We start from the raw sequence: 23596 nt of genomic DNA, 5'->3' as shown, positions 1-23596 counted from the left end.
CTGACTATCCCGTGTACCCTGTCCTCTTTTCAAATGAAGGATGTCACCCTCCTGACAACCACCCACAGGTGGTGTTGCCGGTTGACATGCATCTCACTTCCCTCTGTCGGGATCTCTGTATCCATTCACTGGAATGCATCTACATCTACATCTACATTCATACTCCGCAAGCCACCCAACGGTGTGTGGCGGAGGGCACTTTACGTGCCACTGTCATTACCTCCCTTTCCTGTTCCAGTTGCGTATGGTTCGCGGGAAGAACGACTGTCTGAAAGCCTCCGTGTGCGCTCTAATCTCTCTAATTTTACATTCGTGATCTCCTCGGGAGGTATAAGTAGGGGGAAGCAATATACTCGATACCTCATCCAGAAACGCACCCTCTCGAAACCTGGCGAGCAAGCTACACCGCGATGCAGAGCGCCTCTCTTCCAGAGTCTGCCACTTGAATTTGCTAAACATGTCCGTAACGCTATCACGGTTACCAAATAACCCTGTGACGAAACGCGCCGCTCTTCTTTGGATCTTCTCTATCTCCTCCGTCAACCCGATCTGGTACGGATCCCACACTGATGAGCAATACTCAAGTATAGGTCGAACGAGTGTTTTGTAAGCCACCTCCTTTGTTGATGGACTACATTTTCTAAGCACTCTCCCAATGAATCTCAACCTGGCACCCGCCTTACCAACAATTAATTTTATATGATCATTCCACTTCAAATCGTTCCGCACGCATACTCCCAGATATTTTACAGAAGTAACTGCTACCAGTGTTTGTTCCGCTATCATATAATCATACAATAAAGGATCCTTCTTTCTATGTATTCGCAATACATTACATTTGTCTATGTTAAGGGACAGTTGCCACTCCCTGCACCAAGTGCCTATCCGCTGCAGATCTTCCTGCATTTCGCTACAATTTTCTAATGCTGCAACTTCTCTGTATACTACAGCATCAACCGCGAAAAGCCGCATGGAACTTCCGACACTATCTACTAGGTCATTTATATATATTGTGAAAAGCAATGGTCCCATAACACTTCCCTGTGGCATGCCAGAGGTTATTTTAACGTCTGTAGATGTCTCTCCATTGATAACAACATGCTGTGTTCTGTTTGCTAAAAACTCTTCAATCCAGCCACACAGCTGGTCTGATATTCCGTAGGCTCTTACTTTGTTTATCAGGCGACAGTGCGGAACTGTATCGAACACCTTCCGGAAGTCAAGAAAAATAGCATCTACCTGGGAGCCTGTATCTAATATTTTCTGAGTCTCATGAACAAATAACGCGAGTTGGGTCTCACACGATCGCTGTTTCCGGAATCCATGTTGATTCCTACATAGTAGATTCTGGGTTTCCAAAAACGACATGATAATCGAGCAAAAAACATGTTCTAAAATTCTACAACAAATCGACGTCAGAGATATAGGTCTATAGTTTTGCGCATCTGCTCGACGACCCTTCTTGAAGACTGGGACTACCTGTGCTCTTTTCCAATCATTTGGAACCCTCCGTTCCTCTAGAGACTTGCGGTACACGGCTGTTAGAAGGGGGGCAAGTTCTTTCGCGTACTCTGTGTAGAATCGAATTGGTATCCCGTCAGGTCCAGTGGACTTTCCTCTGTTGAGTGATTTCAATTGCTTTTCTATTCCTTGGACACTTATTTCGATGTCAGCCATTTTTTCGTTTGTGCGAGGATTTAGAGAAGGAACTGCAGTGCGGTCTTCCTCTGTGAAACAGCTTTGGAAAAAGGTGTTTAGTATTTCAGCTTTACGCGTGTCGTCCTCTGTTTCAATGCCATCATCATCCCGGAGTGTCTGGATATGCTGTTTCGAGCCACTTACTGATTTAACGTAAGACCAGAACTTCCTAGGATTTTCTGTCAAGTCTGTACATAGGATTTTACTTTCGAATTCACTGAACGCTTCTCGCATAGCCCTCCTTACGCTAACTTTGACATCGCTTAGCTTCTGTTTGTCTGAGAGGTTTTGGCTGCGTTTAAACTTGGAGTGAAGCTCTCTTTGCCTTCGCAGTAGTTTCCTAACTTTGTTGTTGTACCACGGTGGGTTTTTCCTGTCCCTCACAGTTTTACTCGGCACGTACCTGTCTAAAACGCATTTTACGATTGCCTTGAACTTTTTCCATAAACACTCAACATTGTCAGTGTCGGAACAGAAATTTTCGTTTTGATCTGTTAGGTAGTCTGAAATCTGCCTTCTATTACTCTTGCTAAACAGATAAACCTTCCTCCCTTTTTTTATATTCCTATTAACTTCCATATTCAGGGATGCTACAACGGCCTTATGATCACTGATTCCCTGTTCTGCACTTACGGAGTCGAAAAGTTCGGGTCTATTTGTTATCAGTAGGTCCAAGATGTTATCTCCACGAGTCGGTTCTCTGTTTAATTGCTCGAGGTAATTTTCGGATAGTGCACTCAGTATAATGTCACTCGATGCTCTGTCCCTACCACCCGTCCTAAACATCTGAGTGTCCCAGTCTATATCTGGTAAATTGAAATCTCCACCTAAGACTATAACATGCTGAGGAAATTTATGTGAAATGTATTCCAAGTTTTCTCTCAGTTGTTCTGCCACTAACGCTGCTGAGTCGGGAGGTCGGTAAAAGGAGCCAATTATTAACCCAGCTCGGTTGTTGAGTGTAACCTCCACCCATAATAATTCACAGGAACTATCCACTTCTACTTCACTACAGGATAAACTACTACTAACAGCGACGAACACTCCACCACCGGTTGCATGCAATCTATCCTTCCTAAACACCGTCTGTACCTTTGTAAAAATTTCGGCAGAATTTATCTCTGGCTTCAGCCAGCTTTCTGTACCTATAACGATTTCAGCTTCGGTGCTTTCTATCAGCGCTTGAAGTTCCGGTACTTTACCAACGCAGCTTCTACAGTTGACAATTACAATACCGATTGCTGCTTGGTCCCCGCATGTCCTGACTTTGCCCCGCACCCGTTGAGGCTGTTGCCCTTTCTGTACTTGCCCAAGGCCATCTAACCTAAATAACCGCCCAGTCCACGCCACACAACCCCTGCTACCCGTGTAGCCGCTTGCTGCGTGTAGTGGACTCCTGACCTATCCAGCGGAACCCGAAACCCCACCACCCTATGGCGCAAGTCGAGGAATCTGCAGCCCACATGGTCGCAGAACCGTCTCAGCCTCTGATTCAGACCCTCCACTCGGCTCTGTACCAAAGGTCCGCAGTCAGTCCTGTCGACGATGCTGCAGATGGTGAGCTCTGCTTTCATCCCGCTGGCGAGACTGGCAGTCTTCACCAAATCGGATAGCCGCCGGAAGCCAGAGAGGATTTCCTCCGATCCATAGCGACACACATCATTGGTGCCGACATGAGTGACCACCTGCAGATGGGTGCACCCTGTACCCTTCATGGCATCCGGAAGGACCCTTTCCACATCTGGAATGACTCCCCCCGGTATGCACACGGAGTGCACATTGGTTTTCTTCCCCTCTCTTGCTGCCATTTCCCTAAGGGGCCCCATTACGCGCCTGACGTTGGAGCTCCCAACTACCAGTAAGCCCACCCTCTGCGACCGCCCGGATCTTGCAGACTGAGGGGCAACCTCTGGAACAGGACAGGCAGCCATGTCAGGCCGAAGATCAGTATCAGCCTGAGACAGAGCCTGAAACCGGTTCTTCAGACAAACTGGAGAGGCCTTCCGTTCAGCCCTCCGGAATGTCTTTCGCCCCCTGCCACACCTTGAGACGACCTCCCACTCTACCACAGGTGAGGGATCAGCCTCAATGCGGGCAGTATCCCGGGCAACCACAGTCTTAGTCCGATCGGGGGATGCGAGGGACGAGCTGGCCGTCCCCGACAAACTCCCATCCGGACCCCAACAGTGATGCCCATTGGCAACAGCCTCAAGCTGTGTGACCGAAGCCAACACTGCCTGAAGCTGGGAGCGAAGGGATGCCAACTCAGCCTGCATCCGAACACAGCAGTTGCAGTCCCTATCCATGCTAAAAACTGTTTTGCAAAGAACGTCTGAACTAATCTACAACCCATATACGAGGGCCGTTCAGAAAGTAACCTCCGGTTGATTTAAAAAAATACACCAAGTTAAATAAAAATATTTTAATATATACATCTTACAACTACAACTTTGCACTATTTTTCTACATAGTCCCCATAGCGATTGAGGCACTTATCGTACCTCTTCACAAGCTTTGAAATTCCTTCTGCATAAAAATCACCCGCTTGTGCCTGGAGCCAGCCTGTGACCGCATCTTTGAGCTCTTCGTCGTCATCAAACCGCTGTGACCCGAGCCATTTCTTCAAATGCATGAAGAGGTGATAATCACTTGGCGCCAGGTCTGGGCTGTAAGGTGGATGGTTGATAACGTCCCACTTGAAGGACTCAAGAAGGGCCGTTGTTCTGCGAGCAGAGTGAGGACGGGCGTTATCGTGCAAAAAAAGGATACCAGAAGTCAGCATACCACGGCGTTTGTTCTGTATAGCCCGTCGTAACTTTTTTATTGTTTCACAGTACACGTCTTGATTAATGGTCGTACCACGTTCCATGAATTCAACCAACAACACCCCTTTGGCATCCCAAAACACCGTTGCCATCAGTTTTCTGGCAGAAAAATCTTGCGAGGCTTTTCTTGGTTTGGTAGGCGAATTTGAATGTGCCCACATCTTTGATTGTTCTTTTGTCTCAGGGTTCACGTACTTAATCCAGGTTTCGTCACCGGTCACGATTCTGTTTAACAATGGTTCTCCTTCGTCCTCATAACGTGACAGAAAGTCTAATGCAGAGGCCATCCTTTGAGTTTTGTGGTGGTCGGTAAGAATTTTGGGCACCCATCGTGCACAGAACTTACGGTAACCCAATCTTGCTGTCACTATCTCGTACAAGAGAGTCTTAGAAATCTGTGGAAAACCAGTAGACAACTCCGACATTGAGAAACGTCGATTTTCACGAACTTTTGCATCAACTGTCTGAACGAGTTCGTCAGTCACCAATGATGGTCTACCACTCCTCTCTTCATCATGAACGTTTTCTCGTCCGCTTTTAAATAAACGTACCCATTCACGGACAACTCCTTCACTCATAACTCTTGGTCCGTACACGGCACAAAGCTCACGATGAATAGCTGCTGCAGAATATCCTTTGGCTGTAAAAAACCTTATGACAGCACGCACTTCACATTTGGCGGGGTTTTCTATTGCAGCACACATTTCAAACTGCCACAAAAACTAAACTAGCGCAGGTACGACGTTCACTCGACCACGGCTTGATGCCGACTGACCTGTTGAGTGCGTGAATGCACAGATGGCGTCGCTACTCCCCTCACAACCCGCACTGTGACCAATCGGAGGTTACTTTCTGAACCGCCCTCGTATTTTCTTTCACACTCCCTCTTGGATGGTGCCTAGATCATGGATTAGGACCTACCTATTCCAAGGTCCTAAGGTCTCTATCACTCCAATGGTTTTCTGGAGTCTTGTACGTGCCATCCGTGCAGAGTTCCAGGATTCCATGATCTTCTACACTGCCGAGAACGTGAGAGGTAATTTCACGTCTTCTACTGTCGTAGAACACCATTTATTGCTGGAAACATACAGTGTGTCCACGGCAGAGCTTCTACCCATTCACAGAGCCCTCCATTTTGTTTCTCAGGCCTCCCTCCACAGTGTTTTAATTTGTTCCGGCTCAATGAGCAGCCTGCAGGCTATTGAACGATGCTACTCTCATCACCCTGTGGTATCTTCTATCCATGACCTTTTCTCTGCCCTTGGCTGTGCTGCCTGCTCAGTTGTCTTTCTCTGGGTCCTAAGTCATGTGGGCATCCCAGGGAATGAACTGGCTTACCATTTGGGTAGAGAAGCAGATACTAAACCCCCCCTCCCAAATTTGCTTTCACGATTCCAGCTGCGGGTATGTGGATCTACGTCAAATCTCTCTTTGCCCAAAAATGGAATGCCATCTGGTGTGCTACTGTTCATAGTAATAAACTCCGCACAATCAAGGCATCTGCTGCAGTTTGTCACTCTTCCTTCTGCTCCTCTTGGAAGGAGTCTACTGTTTTATGCTGTGTATGCAATGTTCATACCACGCTCAACCATTGTTTCCTCCTCTGTAACAAACTGTCCACACAATGTGGCTGTGGAGTCAGACTGACAGAATCCCACATATTAGTGGAATGTCCCCTTCTTTTGGCCCTTCGTGCCAAGTATAGACTTCCAGATTCCTTAAATTTAATATTAGCAAACGATTCATGGATGGTTGAACTGGTCCTCAGTTTCCTCCATGAAAGTGGTTTTTATTTCCAGATTTAAGGTTTTGCTTTACTCCTGGAGCACAGACAGGGTGGTTGTGGTTGAGACCTCTGTTCATTTCTTCTCGGTCTGGGATCCCATGACCATTCCCCCATGGAAAGACCATTCTTTTTTTTTCCAGTTTTTAGATTTGGTCTCACCTTTTATGCCCTTTACTGTGTGTGTTTTAACTTCTTTATTTTATCATTTGACTCCCCTGACTGATCTGTCCACTTTTAGTGGACCCTCTTTCTTCTGTGAGTAACTTCAGAATTGCGGGACTGATGACCTCGCTGTTTGGTCCCATAAACCCTCTTAATTAAATCAGTCACAAAATGAATGACACTCAGTTCATAAGAGTTACTGATCTCGTGAATTTTCCAGGACTGCAAATGAAAACAATCGGTGGGACCACAACTTGAATTACACTGCTGGAAATCACTCGTAAGCGAGCCCGAGATTAATCACTTAGCCTAATGGTAGCACAGTCTGATAGAGTAGAAGTCAGCAGCAATAGGTGGAGCTCATTTTACTTGGATCCCAAGCAGGCCCAGTTATAACATGAACAGTCGAAATAGTAACTGGTGTAGTGCAGAGCCACCATCAGTACTTCAGTCTGCCGTGGAGGTGAACACATTAACTTGTGGATAGAAATGCAAACGGTGTGGTTGCTTGGCCTTAAATTGGCAGGTTTACGTGACATGCTGGCTGGAGAAGCTGGTTTGTTCCCCACTTATACTGACCCCATTAGATGTAGGCATACCATACTGTATCAACAGATTGATGCATCTGGTGGGATCAAAAGATATGTTATGCTTAATAAAATAGATAGATAGTGTTAATATGATTATGCTGACTTTACTGGGAAGTCATTGTGTGTGGAAATTTTCTGACAGATTATTCAGGTCGCGGATATGTAGAGTTAGTGATTTCTAGCTTCAAATTTCTTTTGGCAGTAAAGTTTCCACCAAGATTTGAAAGACATAGTGCATTGTTTTTAAAGATAAGTTTTTTTCAGCCATTTACATGTACCAGCAATAGTTATTGGTCCAAGACAGTCAAACTTTAACAGTAAAATGTGCTAGCCAGTTAGATACAGATCATAGAAGAAAAATGCATCACAGAATCATAAATAGTGATTCAGTCACAATATGTAGTGAGAAATTATGAGGGGAATACTGGGAATATTCATAAATAAGACAAAGTAAAAGGGAAGTTAAAGTTTGTTGTAAACGTATTCTGATAACAATGTGTGATCTTTTGTTCGCTCAACACAAACGAGAGTAAAGTTAAACTAAACAGGAGTAGGGACTGGGAGTGTGTAACTGCTGGGGTTAAAGTATCTTGTGCTAGGAACAGATAGGTCTTCGTAATTCAGAGAGATGATAGTAGCAAGAGTTGAAACTTCATTAGCGCCAGCATTGTAAAATTTTCAGTCTGCTGTAGAGTGAAGAACATGCATTATTTACAAATAATCAGGGAAACCATCCGAGAATAAAGCAAAAACAATTTGGAACATTATTGAATGAGAAATGGTGATTAGTTATTGTTAATACAGTGTACAGATTGTTTCTGTGAGTTGCTTATATTGCGTTGTGTTATTCCTTCACTTGTTCTGCTTTCATAAAAGTTCTCTTTCTTCATGGGTCTATGAGAAATCACAAAGAAATGAAGGAAAGTAAAAGCACATAGCCAGATCAATGAGTTGACTGATCCCACCAAGTATGAAAACCTATGACATAAATAAATGCGTCATATAGAGTGTCAAGTTTAAACTGTTTTTTCCTGCTTGTTGTCCAGTTGCCTTGGATACATCCCAGTACAGTTACATATAGTCCATTTACTTATTGATGTTTGTTATTTACGTGCTTATGCAATATTTGTGTAGTTGCTAGTTGCCCATTTTTATGGTCATAGTATTTACATGGAGCAATTTATTTATTTATTTTATTTGAGATACATATTCCATAGATCCAGTATGGCGTGATTACGCATGGATGTGGAACGAGTCAAAGCAGATACAATATAGATATCATACAATACAATACATACTGGTATATTACACATGATAGATGAATGATTCAAAATTGGTACAATACAATAATATAATCAAGATAATAAACAATACAATACAAAAATACAATAGTGATAAAAAACAATACAGATAACAATGACAAAGGAAATAATCTGAATTACTAGTCAAATTACTTATCTCTTTTGAAGAATTCATCTAAAGAGTAGAAACATTTTTCCAATAGAAATTCCTTTAGATTTTGTTTTAATAGCATTTTATTTTTTTTAAGACACTTTATATTACTTGGGAGTGCATTAAAATTTTTTGTACTTGTGTACTTTACCCGTTTTTGCACCAGAGAGAGATTTTTCCGTTCACAGTGCATACCACCTTTCTGCCTTGTGTTATAATGATGGTATGCCTCATTTGTTTCATATTAAGAGGAATTGAGAAGAGTGAAAGCCATGAGTGAGAGTAGATATTGTGAGGTAGTGGTTAATATACCTAACTATTCAAAGAGATTTCGACATGAGGTTCTTGGAGGGACACTACATATAATTCGGACTACTTTTTTCTGGCTTACAAAAATTTTTTTTGAAAGTGGTGAGTTGCCCCAAAAGATTATTCTATAGCACATCACCGAATGAAATTAGCCAAAATACGCAGACTTTGATACGTTGATGTCTCCAAGTTTGGAGATTATTCGGATGGCAAATGTTGCTGAGCTAAGCTTTTTTAGTGTTTGCTGTATGTCGAATTCCCAGTTGAGCCAGTTATCTATGTGAACGCCTAGGAACTTTGTGCACTGAACGCTCTGCAACTGTTGGCTCTCGTGTGCAATGTTAATCTCTTCTGGGCTTATGTAACTGGATTGGAACTGCATGTAATTTGTTTTACTGAGGTTTCTTGCTAGAGAATTTGCCGTGAACCAGTTCAGAGCATTTGCAAGTGCTTTGTCGGCATTTAACTCTACGTCAGTGGAGGTTTTGCTGGCTGTCACTATACTTGTGTCATCGGGAAACATTGTGATATTGCTAGCACTATTTGAGGACAGGGGTAGGTCATTAATATATATAATAAATAGGAGGGGACCAAGGATTGACCCTTGTGGATCTCCATGATGTACTGTTCCCCAGTCAGACTCTACCTCTCCTACTTGTAGATTGTTAACACCTAATACTATTTTTTGTTGTCTGTCTTCTAGCTATGATCTGAGCCAGTTACCCATTTGTCCACGGATTCCATATTGGGCTGCTTTTCCTAAAAGTATTGTGTGATCGACGCAGTCGAAAGCCTTAGTCAGGTCACAGAATATGCCAACGGGTAATTTTTTCTTGTCAAGGCATTCTAAAACATTATTTTTAAGTGTGTAAATTGCTTCGGATGTAGATATGCCTGACCTGAAACCAAATTGTTGTTTACTAATTAGTGCAAATTTTTCAAGGTGATTGACAATCCTGATGTATATTAATTTTTCAAAGCCTTTAGAAAATGCTGTTACAAGAGAGATAGGACGATAGTTGGAAGCATCTGTGGGATCACCTTTTTTGTAGAGGGGCTTCACAGTAACATACTTCATTCTGTCAGGGAAGATACCTTGATTTAGAGAGGAATTGAATATATGAGCTAGAACTTTAGAGAGTTGATTACAGCTGGCTTTTAGCAGTTTGCTGGAAATACTGTCTACACCCTCGAATTTTTACTTTTTATAGACACTATGTTTTTTTTTTTTTTTTTTTTTTTTTTTTTGCACAGTTATGGGGGCCATACCTATCATGTCTATAGAATTAGGTAAAAGTTCTTTCAGAGTTTTTATTACCTTTTCTGAAGAGCCTTTGCATGCTGTTTTCTGAGCAACAGTTAGAAAGTGCTCATTAAAGATTTTAGCTACAATATCTTGATTTTGAACTAGCTTACCTTCATTGTTAAGAGCAATATTTTGGGTCTTGTTGGGGTAATTTGCACCAGTCTCATTTCGTATCACTTCCCATATAGTTTTGGTTTTATTAGTGGAGTTATTAATTTTTGAGCACAGATACATACTTTTTGATTTCAGAATGACTTTGTTCAATATTTTACAGTATTTTTTATAGTTATTTCAAAGGTTAGGGTCATCTGATTTTTTTGAGGCAATGTACAACTCTCTCTCTCTTTTGCAAGAAATCCTAATTCCAGTGGTAATCCAAGGCTTGTTGGTGGATTTTTTAGTATGGGTTTTATATATTCTTTTTGGGAAGGTACTTTCAAATATTAGAGCCACTTCATTACTACTACTACTACTACTACTACTAATAATAATAATAATAATAATAATAATGGCATGTGACGAGGGCCTCCTGTCGAGTAGACCGCTCACCTGGTGCAAGTCTTTCGATTTGACGCCACTTCGGCGACTTGTGCGTCGATGGGGATGAAATGATGATGGTTAGGACAACACAACACCCAGTCCCTGAGCGGAGAAAGTCTCCGACCCAGCCGGGAATCGAACCCGGGCCCTTAGGATTGACAGTCTGTCGCGCTGACCACTAAGCTACCGGGGGCGGATACTTCATTACTGAAAAGGTTGTATTTGGAATTGGCATTTTCTAAATTATACACTGGACTCCAGTCTACATTTTGGAGACATGATTTAAAGATCTGAATAGTTTCATCAGTGGATTTCCTAGTAATTTTCCAGTTGGGACCACTATTAATCTCACAAATGAGTTGTTAATGGTGAGTCTTTGTCCATCATGGTCAGAGAGACCATTCAGAACTTGCCTGACAGCTATATCATCAATCTTGGTTATGTCAATAAATACATTATCAATTAATGATTTTGTTTGTGAAGTTACTCTGGTGGGACAATTTACAACAGAAGCAAGATTATATGAGGACATCAAGTTCTCAAGATCTACTCTGTCTCTGGAGTTTGTTAGGAAATTTGCATTGAAGTCTCCAACAACTATGACATCTCTACTGAATTTAAATATGTGTATTAAGAGTGCATCTAACTGTTTCAAAAAAAATGCTAAAGTTGCCTGAAGGTGCCCTGTATAAGGCTACTACTGCTGTATAAGAGTTATTTGAAGCAAGAGAGCAGCATTATAAACTCACATTGAGAAGTGATTGAGTGACAGAGTAAAAGGTGAGGTGATGGTTGGGAGGGAAAAGTGTGTGTTATAGAATAGATTACATCTTCCATTTAGTTCATTATTTGTGGAAACAGCTAAATTTAACTTCATTCTTTTGCATGAGCAGGTACACACATCTCTAGATGTGCTTTTCTTCTTCGTGCCATTATTGAACTTTCTCTTGCAACTTTTGTCAATTCACACAGTATATGGTGTTTGTATATAAGTAGTAGGAGTTAATATTTTTGTTCTTTTCATCCTGTTTTTAGATAGGCACTGACTGTAATTACATTGGCTGTAATAAATGTTTTGTTTTTAGGGTTATTATGAAAAGATAGATCACACTTGCCACATAGGGAAGGCATTGAATCACAGATAAGTGCAGTGAAAAAAAGTGCTAAACAATTAAGTTTCTGGATATAAAAGTCCTCCCTCAGAAATAGTGTGCACATGCACATATACACACACAAGTACACCTCATGGCTGTTTGAGCCACAGCGGTTGGAGACAATGCCTATGTGTGTGCGTTTTTTTTATGTTTGCAAAGAACGACTGTCCGTCCAAAACTTAAATGTTTAGGACTAGTGTCATTGTGCCTGTCTGTGACTTGTCACCTCTTCCATGTGGTGAGCAGCAATCTATCATTTTCATAGTATTGCAGTTATTCCATCCTCGACATACCATTGTTTGTTTTTAGGTTTGGTATCTATACTATGGTAATGGCACAGAACCAATTGTTTACCTTGGAACATCAATGTTGGTACTGTGTGTATTGGCCCTTGGACTTGCAATTGGGGTTGTTTTGGCTGTCGGAATGCTGCTTTACTTCCAGGTAATTTAATCAATACGTCTCTTATTGTTTTCCAAAACAAAAATTTTAAATATTGCTCTGGTAGTACGTTGATGTTTCATATTGTATAAACCTTTTACAAGTATCCTGCAGAGAAATTAACTTGAATGATACATGAGACTTCCTTTTTGAAGTAGAATCCTGCTTTATGATATTCATACAGGCTTTTATTAATAATGTAACTCATTTAAATTGCTATGTGATGAGAATAGGTCTAATTTAAATATGCATCATCACATGTAGATTGCAATAATGGCTATTAACATGATCAACATTTTTAGTTTGCAGTGAAATGGTTACTTCCACTTAAAACAGAATTGATAATATATCGCCTGCATTTTTACTTAATTTAGCACATCTCCAACACCATTAAGCAAAATATTGTGTTACAAATGTAAAAGTGTTGATGAACATACCTGGCACTACATGATCTCAGCTGTGTGTTCAGTGTATCATTTGTTCGTATTAGTCTTGGGTATTCAGCCGGGTACAGTTGTTCACAAGACATGATATTTAAATAGCATATTTTGCCATTATCTTCACGTGATACCTGTAGAATGAGCATCTTTCATATGTCGTACCTCCTTTATACTCATAACACTCCCATCTTTTCCCTCACTTGCTATGCCATATCGAGTGGAGTGATGGTGGGAGGGACACGGTTGATAAATGCTGGGTGCAAAATCTGGTCCATCATTGCTTCTGTTGCTGCCGTTGGATGTGGAAGTCACTCTCAGCTGTCGTTGAGAGTACCATTGGCCGAGTGCTGGGTTCCATGCTTGACTGAGAGTGGAACTACTTTCTCTAAAGATCAGGTTATCGGTCACTCATTACAATACCCTGTTTAGAACACAATCCCAAAATGACCTGGGCTGTCTTAACACTTTTTTAATTCATACTTCATTGATTCACCTGTAGCTGTGCAGTGTTTTGTAATTGAAAATCTTGTTGGTTGCTTGAGTTCAGTGTGCTTCCTGTGCTCTTGGCACCTTCCTTCCACTGTCTGCAGTCTGCATGATGTATACCTTATGCATTTGTGTGGAATACAGTAGACACTTGATTTATTGTGTCCCAAGTCATCTCTCACTGTACCCAATAGAGCACACATTTTCTGAAATTTATAGAAAATGCATTTAATGTTAGATCGAGCCAATATTCTACCAACTTTTTTCAATAGCTTTCCAACATGTGGAAGATTCACCATTGCCTTGTTCTCCTCATTCGGTTCATGTGTGTACCATTTGCCTGAAAGCACGTCAGATGTGTCTCGTGGCATATATATTCTTCTTGAATATTCCCTCAAGGTGATCGAGCTGTCTTTGTAGGCTTTCTGTGTCTATTAATGCACAGACGCTGTGGTCCTGTGCTTGTAGTGCACCCTCACACTGTGAAGGATGAAGGCATGTGGAGGCATGGAGATACATATAGGTCTGGATGGTTTTCCTGTACACATTGTGTCCCGTAGTTCCATCTACTTTGTGCTTGACTAAAACATTGAAAAAGGAGAGTTCGCCATTCTCTTCCACCTCCATAGTGAGTTTGATGCTGGGTTGTGGAGTGTTCACATGTTGAACAAATGCCTGAAGCTTTCCACTAAATGTATCATCAGCATGTGTGAAAAAGCATGTAGGCTTCAGTGCAACTTTTTCCTGAGCTTTCTCTTCAAAGTCAGTCTGCTACTGCCAGTGCCATAGGGCACTCCATGGTAATGCCATTATTTTCTTCATAATAATTCTATTGAAGAGAAAAATACAGATAGGAGAATGAATTCGAAGTGAAGTTGAATTTCTCCCTGATCAGCTTGAGAGAATCAGAAAGCAGCACTTTATTTAAGAGAAGAATAAGAGGCCTATCTGCAGCACACCGGCAAAGTGTCAAACAAAATTGGCAACGTAACATTAAACGTGTTTTCTGTCCACCTCCAAAAATGTGTACACTGCTAGGTATGGTGAAAGATGATTTGAGGCTCCATAAACTGAGTGTCTGCTACAGTCCATGCAAATGTAGTAAGGCTTACATTGGGCTGACTGTACGAACAGTCGAAAAAAGGTGCCTGCTGCACAGCAGAAACACCAAAGGCAAGGAACCAACAAAATTTGTGGTTATGGAACACAGAATAGCTACAGGGAACTCAACAAAATATGAGTAAATGGAACTGCTAAGACAGCCCTGGTCATTTGGGATTGTTTTCCAAAAAGAGGTTGTTGAAATATGAGTAGCTGATGCCCGGATCCTCACAGACAGTGGCTTACTCTTAGTAAACCAAAGCTTAAGATCACATACATTATTGTTTGTTATTGCTTGGGTTTACAAATGACTTAAGATCTGTCCCAGATATTTTTCAGTTTATTTCTCTCTCTTTCTGTGTCTACTTCTGAGGATATTTTCATTTGAAATTGCAATTTTTGATTAGCCTTATTTGCCCTAAGTAATAGTGGCTCTTCCTCTGGTAGTATTTTCTGAATATACTCTGCAAATAAAAAGAAAAATATTGTGAGAAAAATTAGATCACAAACACACATGGACACCCAGAACACATCTACTATAAAATATATTTATAAAAGAGAAGTTAATATGTGTGCTGCTAATAACAGAGCCATTTGTGGTGAGAGTAATGAGAACCCCATGATGCAGACATAATGAATGGTGAGAACCATTAATGAAAGCTGAACACAATGTAGGATGAAGAGAATTGTACAAAGAAAAATTAGTTAAAGGGGACAAAGGTCATCTAATTTATAAACTTCAGCTTGGCTGATAGACAGGCTTTTAAACTGAAAATGTGTTGTGACTCGCCAATCTTTCAAAGTGCCGCTGCGCAGTTACGTGCGTCCTCTACATGTGGCGCTGTCTGTCAGCGATGCAGCAGCCGCGCCACCTAAGCGGCCAGCCAGCCAGCAGCCGCTAGACTTGGACTCAGTTATGATTTGAATGTTACCGTGTACACATGTCTTACTTTGTCTACTTGCTCTGTGACTTACATGTGTTGTGTCGTTCTTGAAATATGTGTGTTCAACTTGACGTTATAACAATTGGCGACGAGGTAGTAGATTTTCCTTTTCATCGTTGACCCACAGGTTTCCATGGCTACTTTAGAGCAACTATTGCAGGGTCTCATTGAACAGCAAATGCTTCTCACATCAGCGATTCGTGATTTCGTTGCGGCATCAAATGCGGGGCGTTTCTCGTCGTCGTCTGTACATCCTTACGACGAGACGGCAGAAGACTGGTCTGATTACGAAAAACGTCTTTGACAGCAGTTCTTGGCATTTCATGTCAAGGACGAACAAACATGTAAGTCTGTTCCTTTCATTGATTTCACCTCAAATGTATCGGTTGTTGTCGCAATTGGCTCCTTTGAAAGATCCTGCGTCTTTGTCCTTTGCTGACATGTGCTCACTTCTGTCCGTATATTTTCACAAGCATACGCATGTGGTAGCCTCTCGTGTTGCCTTTTATCGCTGTCAAAAACAACTGAATCAATCTTATCACGCTTGGGCTGCTGAACTTCACGGCCTCAGTAGAAAGTGTCAATTTGTTACTGAAGTTCACAGAGAATCCTACGCCGATTCCATGGTACGGGATGCTATTATCCGATCGGCACCTGGCAAAAAAGTTAGGCAACGTGCCATTCAGTTGGCAAATCCATCTCTAGATGAAGTCCTATCCATTGCGCAGTCGTTTGAAATTTCTCACGCCGCTGGAGCGCAAATAGAGGCGTGGGGTGACATCGGGGAAATACAACCTCTGTGCACTGTTGACGATGCGTGCGGCGTGTCCCTGCCGGCCGATGTGGCCACAGTACGCTCCCATGTGCAGCCTCGGCCTAACCGTAAACAAACCTCTAAGAAACTGCAGCAAAACCCCCGGCAACTTCCTTCACGTCCACGGTGTTTTACAAAACATTCACGGGAGGATTGTCCCCAACGTTGGGCCGCGTGTCACAATTGCAAAAAGAAGGGTCATGTGTCATCCGTTTGCAAATCCGACCGCATACCTGATGTTCATGACCATGACACTGATTCTGCTTCTGTGTTGTCTGTCAATGGTACTTCTTCTCTTTCAGGGAAGTTATTTCTCACTGTCCAAATCCTTGGTCGGGATGTTCACATGCAGGTGGATACTGGTTCGGCTGCCACTATCATCAATTCTCCGACCTATCTTCAGTTGGGTTCTCCAATCCTATCACCTGTCACTCGGCAATTACGGACGTACAATAAACAGAAGATTTCTCTCTTGGGACAATTTAATGCTGAGGTATCTTACAAATCCGTCATTCGCCCTGTTACTATATTTGTGGTTGACCATAGTAACATGGAAAATCTTTTTGGTTTCGATGCCTTTCACGTTTTTGGGTTCTCCATAGATGATTCTGTCAATATTGTCTCTGATGTCATTCCTTATGCTCAATTGGATTCCTTGTTGACGACATTTTCGTCCCTTTTTTCTCCTGGGCAAACGACTTTGAAGCTCATATCACGCTAAAACCCACTGATTGGCCTAAGTTTTTTCGGGCTTGGCCCATTCCTGTGGCCCTTCGTGATCGGGTCAAACGGGAGCTGGTTCGTCTCACTGCTTCAGGGGTCTTGCTTCCTGTCACTTCAAGTGAGTGGTCCTCTCCTGTCATTGTCGTTGCTAAGCCCAATGGTGATATTTGTTTCTGTGGCAATTTCAAAGCCACTGTAAATGCTCAATGCCTCATCGACACTTACCCTATGCCCCGACCTGAAGAATTGTTCACTAAACTTGCTGGAGGCCAGTATTTTTCTAAACTTGACCTTTCAGAAGCTTATCATCAACTTCCTCTCAACGCTGCTTCCCAGCAGTTTCTGGTCCTTAACACGCCTTTTGGCCTCTATCAATACCAACGATTGGCATTCGTGGTTGCCAGCGCCCCTGCTCTCTTTCAGCGATTCTTGGAACAATTATTGCTCCTTGTCCCTGGGTGTATCAATTACATGGACGACATTGTTGTCACGGGCTCCACCACTGAAGAACATCTTCAGAATCTCCGCACACTTTTTCATGTCTTACAGATTGCCGGTCTTAAGTGTAATCTTCAGAAATCACAATTTTTTCAGGCATCTATCACATACTTGGGGTTTTCAACTCTCTCAGGATGGTATTCGTCTGCTTCAGCAAACTGTCGCTGCGATTGATGCCCTTCCTCACCCTACATCTGTTACGGAACTGCAGGTCTTCTTGTGGAAAATAGTATACTATCACAGGTTTTTACCATTTGCGGCTTCGGTGGCTCAGCCGTTGCATCGCCTGTTGCATAAAAACGTGCCCTTTCACTGGTCTGCGTCATGCGATGCGGCTTTCCAGAAATTGAAGGCTATGCTGAAACAGGCCCTGTGCCTGGCTACTTATCGACCTGGCCAACATCTCGTTCTTGCCACGGACGCCTCTCAATATGAGGTTGGTGCAGTCCTTGCGCACAGTTTTTCTGACGGTTCTGAACAACCCATTGCTTATGCCTCCAAAACTCTCACGGATGCCCAACGAAAATATTCTCAAATTGAAAAAGAAGCTTTGGCTGTTATTTATGCTCTTCATAAGTTTGGTGTTTTTCTTTATGGATCCAAATTTCATCTTGTTACGGACCACAAACCACTTGTTTCCTTGTTTCATCCATCAATGTCGCTTCCCGACAAGGCTGCACACCGCCTCCACCGACTCGTAATTGACTCCTACTCTAACTTTTTCTTTCATTGTCCGTTGCACGTCGCCTACCACTGCGGCAACCACAAATGCCCTAGCTCGCATTTTCTCTTTGGAAGGTCTTACCTCCACTCTTGTTACTGAAAATGGTCCACAATTTGCCTCTTCCGAATTTGTGGATTTTTTTGCCCGTCATGGCGTCATGAATGTCACGGCCCCTCCGTTCCATCCACAGTCAAACGGTGAGGCTGTACGACTGGTCCGCACAGTTAAGGCTCAGATGAGGAAACTCCTGACTTCTTCCACTGCTGATGATGGGCTTCTTCAATTTCTGGCTTCTTACTGTTTCACCCCCATGGGTGACCACAGCCCGGCTGAGCTCTTATATGGCCAACAGCCCTGCACGCTATTTCATCTTCTGCGGCCTTCCAACTCACGGCCGTTGGTGCCTTCGCTTGGCCGGTTCACTGCCGGCAACCGTGTATGGGTACGGGGATATAGCAGGCTGCCAAAATGGAGTCCTGGTCGCATCTTATGTCACCGTGGCCGACGCCTGTATGAAATCCAGACAGACACGGGTGCTGCAGTGCGTCATTCGGACCAGCTTCGGCCTCGTGTGCCGGCAACACCTGTTCTGAATGTCGCTACCCCCACCTTCGGCTCTACCCGACGTTCGGGATCTTGGCATCTCTCATTACTCACAACGAAACCCTCTCACCATCATCTCGGTGCTAGCACAATAACGGACGCCACCAGGAGACGTGCCCATGCAGGAACTGGATGACCATCATCTGTCGGAGCAAATCTACTCGCCTCCTTCTCCTACGGATGCGGACACATCGCCCATGTCTCCTGTTATAACAACCGGACTTGCTGCAACAGGCAGATTGGTGCACGGGGCCCCAGCAGATTTGGCCCCTACGTCTCCTGTCATCTCGACCCGTTATCATCGGGGACACTTTCGTCCGTACGGAAAGCCTCCACCTCAAGACTTCACGGCCAGTCAAACAACACCTATGGACGTTAGCAATCTACAGGCCACCTCCATCAAGACCAGTGCAAAAAATTCAAAGGGGGGAAAAGTGTTGTGACTCGCCGATCTTTCAAAGTGCCGCTGCACAGTTACACGCATCCTCTACATGTGGCGCTGTCTGCCAGTGATGCAGCAGCCGCGCCACCTAAGTGGCCAGCCAGCCAGCGGCCGGCCGCTAGACTTGGTCTCGGTGCTGATTTGAATGTTACCATGTACACATGTCTTACTTTGTCTACTTGCTCTGTGACTTACATGTGTTGTGTCCTTTTTGAAATATGTGTGTTCAACTTGACGTTATAACAAAATGAACCACATTAAAACTGGTATGCAGTAGTATTTATTACATTTTTGAAGAAATCAACTAACCAAAAAAAGTGATAGAGACATAATTGCAATGAATAAATGATCCAGAAGTTAAAAAAAGGATTAGAAATTATTCTTGTAGGGGGAAATATTGTGGAAGAGAAGAAAGATAAGTAGAATGGAAAGAGAATTGTTATAGACAGAAAACAGATAACAGAAATTATGAGATAGGAGAGGAGCTGGGGTGAAGAAATGAGAGAGAATGTAAGGGAACAAGGATGATTTTTGAGGACAGTTGTGAAACATCGAAGTGGAAGGACGAAAGTAGAAGGGAACGTGGACAAAAAAGGAAACAAACAAGAAGAAAATCAGATAGATGGCAAGGGAGAGCCTGATATGTACTGTGTAGTTGTGGTTCTTTGGCTTCTCTCGGCATATTTCAGTATGAAATACTTCACAGGTGAACGGCCAGATGTCAGTATCCAATGTACCCATGGAATGAAGTATGACCACACTAAGATTCTGACACAGATTTCTAACTTCTGGGATGGTGTCATCAAAGAATGTATGAAGATGTGAGTAAGGGATCTGCTGATGAATCATGATAGTGGCAACTTCCTTAGTAAAGCATGGGAACCCTCAATTAATCTGATAAAGAAGAGGAAGGAGATATCCCCCAATGAACTGTCGTCAGGAGCACATGGAACAGCAGCAAAGGTGCCACCAGCACGTGTCCTTGGTGTGGACCAATGACGGAGCAATGTGTCAGCAGGAGGGAGGAGACGACGACCTGGACTTCCACCCACTTCCTACAGATGGACTACAGACTGAGTGGCAGCTAGGAGGGAGTGAATGGGTGGGAAGGGGTGGTGGAGATGTAAAAGAACCATACTATCTCCTAAGCAGTTCATCAGTGTACTTAATGATAGAAGCATGGTCACTTTCCAAACATTGTGTTTGTTGGACACTAACAGCTGGCTGTTCACTCGTGAAGTATTTCATTAGTGAAGAGTTATTGTCATCGGAAGATTAATATTTAGAGAAGAATTAATATAATTTTGGTGGTAAAAAAATCTGACCATGACTTGTAATGCTTCAGTGCATTTTCAGCTAGAAAATGAAAGAGATTACAATATTGGTTAAAACTAAGACAGTGGGCAGTTTTGCATAACTAATTTTCAAGTTGTGATTGCTGATCATTGTTTAATGGAGTTAAAATCTTTGTTGGATAGAATTATTCTTGTGGTAATTCTATATTCATATGGTATGAGGATTCAGAAAAATGCGTTTCTTGTTAATAACCGTATATCTCACCTGATGACCTGGTGTCTTTTTGTATTCTAATAAACTGAGACGCTCATGCCTTTAATATTAATCATTATATCATCTTAGAACTAGGGTAATAGATGCAAAACATGACCAATAATTAGGCTGTGATCATTATCATTTCCAATCTCTCACACTTCTTTTATGTCTATTTTTGGGGCTCGTCAAATGTACTTCAAAATATTCTTTTGAATTCTTATCTGTATTGTTATCTATGTAAAATCCAGGAATGTAGCAGTATTATGAAAAGGATAGTTGCTACTCTCCTTGTAGTGGAAATGCTGAGTCATAGATAGGCACAATAAAAAGACTGTCACACAAAAAGCTTTCGATCAACAAGGCCGAATTGTCTATTTTTGACAAAGACCTTGGTAGCCAAAAGCTTATTGTGTGACACTATTTTTGTTGTGCCTGTCTGTGACTCAGCATCCCTGCTATATGATGAGCAGCAACTATCCGTTTCATAATATTATTATTATATATGTACTTATGTATGTATCTCTACAAGTTAAATTTTGTTTTGCTTGACAGTTAGTATTAATACTTTTATTTCTGCCAGCCTCCTCTCCCATAATTGTTTTCTGTTCCCTTTGTTTTCTTCCTTGGCTCAAGATTCTCACAGGTGAAGCATTTTAAATGCTGCCCAGTGAGATCGTGTGAGCTTGTCCATGGGCAGGTATAGGTAGTATAGCTATTCATCAGGTGGCAATATTGCCCTACTTTCAAACTTTGGTCTCTCACCCCTGCCCATGGTCACTCGACATACATACTGCCTGCACATGCTACTTGCACCCTCTACCTTGGATGCCCGGCTGGACATACACACTTGAGTGAATCCAGTCTGTCATAAGCAGTTGCTCCCTTCTGCTATCTTGTAACAGTTATCAAATATATATCTTCATTTCCTTTACATTTTTGCTGGTTCTATACCTCTTTCTGCCCTTGGTGAATATGAGCTCTTGTAATTTCTCAGAATTACATGTTTAACTTCTTCGCTTGTATCCAGATTTTACAGTAGTGTCATTAGAATTATGAAATTGCAAAGTATTTTTGTTGGTTGTCACTGCTTTTATGGACAAGATTCCAGTAATAGTTGAATGGCTGTTGAGTCGTTCTCTGGACTTGCTGTGACTGTAGTGTTAGCTTGAATATAGCATGGAAAGTGTATACAAAATTTAGGAGTAAAGGAGACCAGCAAGGGGTGTGTGTGTGTGTGTGTGTGTGTGTGTGTGTGTGTGTGTGTGTGTGTGTGTGTGTGTGTTTGTAAGACTACCTTGCAGTTTTCTACTGCTGAGCTGCTCTTCTAAACAGCATCCAATAGGAGCAAACCAGTTGCGACTTTACCTGATGTTGCTTGCCCCTGAGGTAGTTGGGCTATGCATGTCTCTATTTAAAAGGAATAGCTCAATGTACTCGTAGAGTCGAGCAGCACATGTCTGTTTTCATGCCCAGCTGTTAACTCGCTGCAGATAATAACTTAACGCTGTAGTCCTGCAATAAAATAGTCCATGCATTGGTTAGAATTACGATTTAATAAATACACAGTAATATGTAAGTGAATAATTAATAAAAAACATTGTATTGTAAAGTCTATAATTGATATAGGTGATGGAGATTTATGTTGAATAATGTTAATTCAAGGAAAAACATCTTAAAATAAAGGGAAAGTGGTCCTACAATATCCATTTAAAAGAGAGACAGAAAATACCTTTATCTAAGGTTACATCCAGAATGTTATGTGAATGGTAGCAAAATCCCCAAACTAAATAGGCATCAAAGACTTGAGAAAACTAAGATCGCAGTACCCAAAATATTCACCAGCTCAGAACAGTTCAGGTTCAACACGACATTTCACAAATTAATACACATGGTACAAGAAAAGTAGCTCATGCCCTGTCTGTCTTCAGTTCCATAATACAATCAGAAAAAGTTAGTATCCTACACTGGATCTCATTCAGACCTCTCAAAATATTAAGTCCCTTCAGAAGTTAAAGTATGATAGTGGCCATTCACCAGCCAGAATCAGTTACCTGCATGACTGAATCACACTTGTTACTACAGGCAGGTCTACCATCTTCCAGTGCTTGAAATGGTGTCCTCTTCAATATCTAAATGAAAAGCTGATCTCATAGCAACTGTTCAGTGCCCAGAATCACCCACTAGATCAAATACTTCATAATACCACAGGTCTTCAAGAACTAATGTAAAAGTGTCCAGAATCGCTCCTTTGGGCACTTCACTCAAAAAGCATCCATATCCACTTGATTTCAGCAGTGTTCCGTCACTATCGAACTCTCATTGGTTAAAGGCCATCCCCACCAAAATTACGTTGTTCATAAGTTCTACAAACATGATTTAACTCAGCTTAATCACTTCCCAGACTAAACTTAATATATCACAACAATGTTTAAATAAAGAAATGTTCAACAATATTTAAATAAAGAAATGTTGTAAACATTTGGTTACATTCAGATCTTTCACAATAATTGCAATTAAAAGTTTGTTCATTCATAAATAAGCCAGCATTCTTAAGCAAGTGTGCTCTCGACAAATGACGACATTTTGCCATTAAATATTGTTTAAACAATTATTTAAGCTCGCTTGACAGAAGCATCTTTTGGTCCTCTTTCCAATTGTGGTGTCAGCTTACACATGCAATTGACAACTTCTTAAATTATTACTATTTTGTTTTAGCAATTGTAATCAGTAATTAAGTAAATAGTAACATATTCATTAAATAACTACAGTAGTATGACAATATATGAGGTATTCATGCTGCATTTATTCGCTGTGTTATTGTGGAGAATACGATGTTCTGTTAAGTATTTGCATAATGGAAAGATATAAAGAACATAATCAATCAAGAAGTGGAATGGATACAGGTAAATTACTTTCTTGGATGAAAGCCATCGTTTAATACTGTCATCGGAGATATCATTTGTTGAAACCATGTGAAGTGTTTAAAAGTTATTGATTCATTGTCTAA

General features: G+C 41.9%; 1 protein-coding gene across 2 annotated transcripts in view; it reads left to right on the top strand.

Annotated features, from left to right (window-relative positions):
- LOC126259807 (palmitoyltransferase ZDHHC6) overlaps positions 1–23596 on the top strand; it is a 124211-nt gene that overhangs the window by 61087 nt on the left and 39528 nt on the right. For both annotated transcript variants that reach the window (XM_049956841.1, XM_049956850.1), the window contains exon 5: positions 12132–12266. In XM_049956841.1, the coding sequence (XP_049812798.1) occupies positions 12132–12266 (135 nt within the window). The remainder of the gene's footprint in view (positions 1–12131; positions 12267–23596) is intronic.

The sequence above is a fragment of the Schistocerca nitens genome, chromosome 1 (genome assembly GCF_023898315.1).
Source record: "Schistocerca nitens isolate TAMUIC-IGC-003100 chromosome 1, iqSchNite1.1, whole genome shotgun sequence".
Lineage (NCBI taxonomy): Eukaryota > Metazoa > Arthropoda > Insecta > Orthoptera > Acrididae > Schistocerca > Schistocerca nitens.
This window is presented reverse-complemented; position numbering and strand designations above follow the sequence as displayed.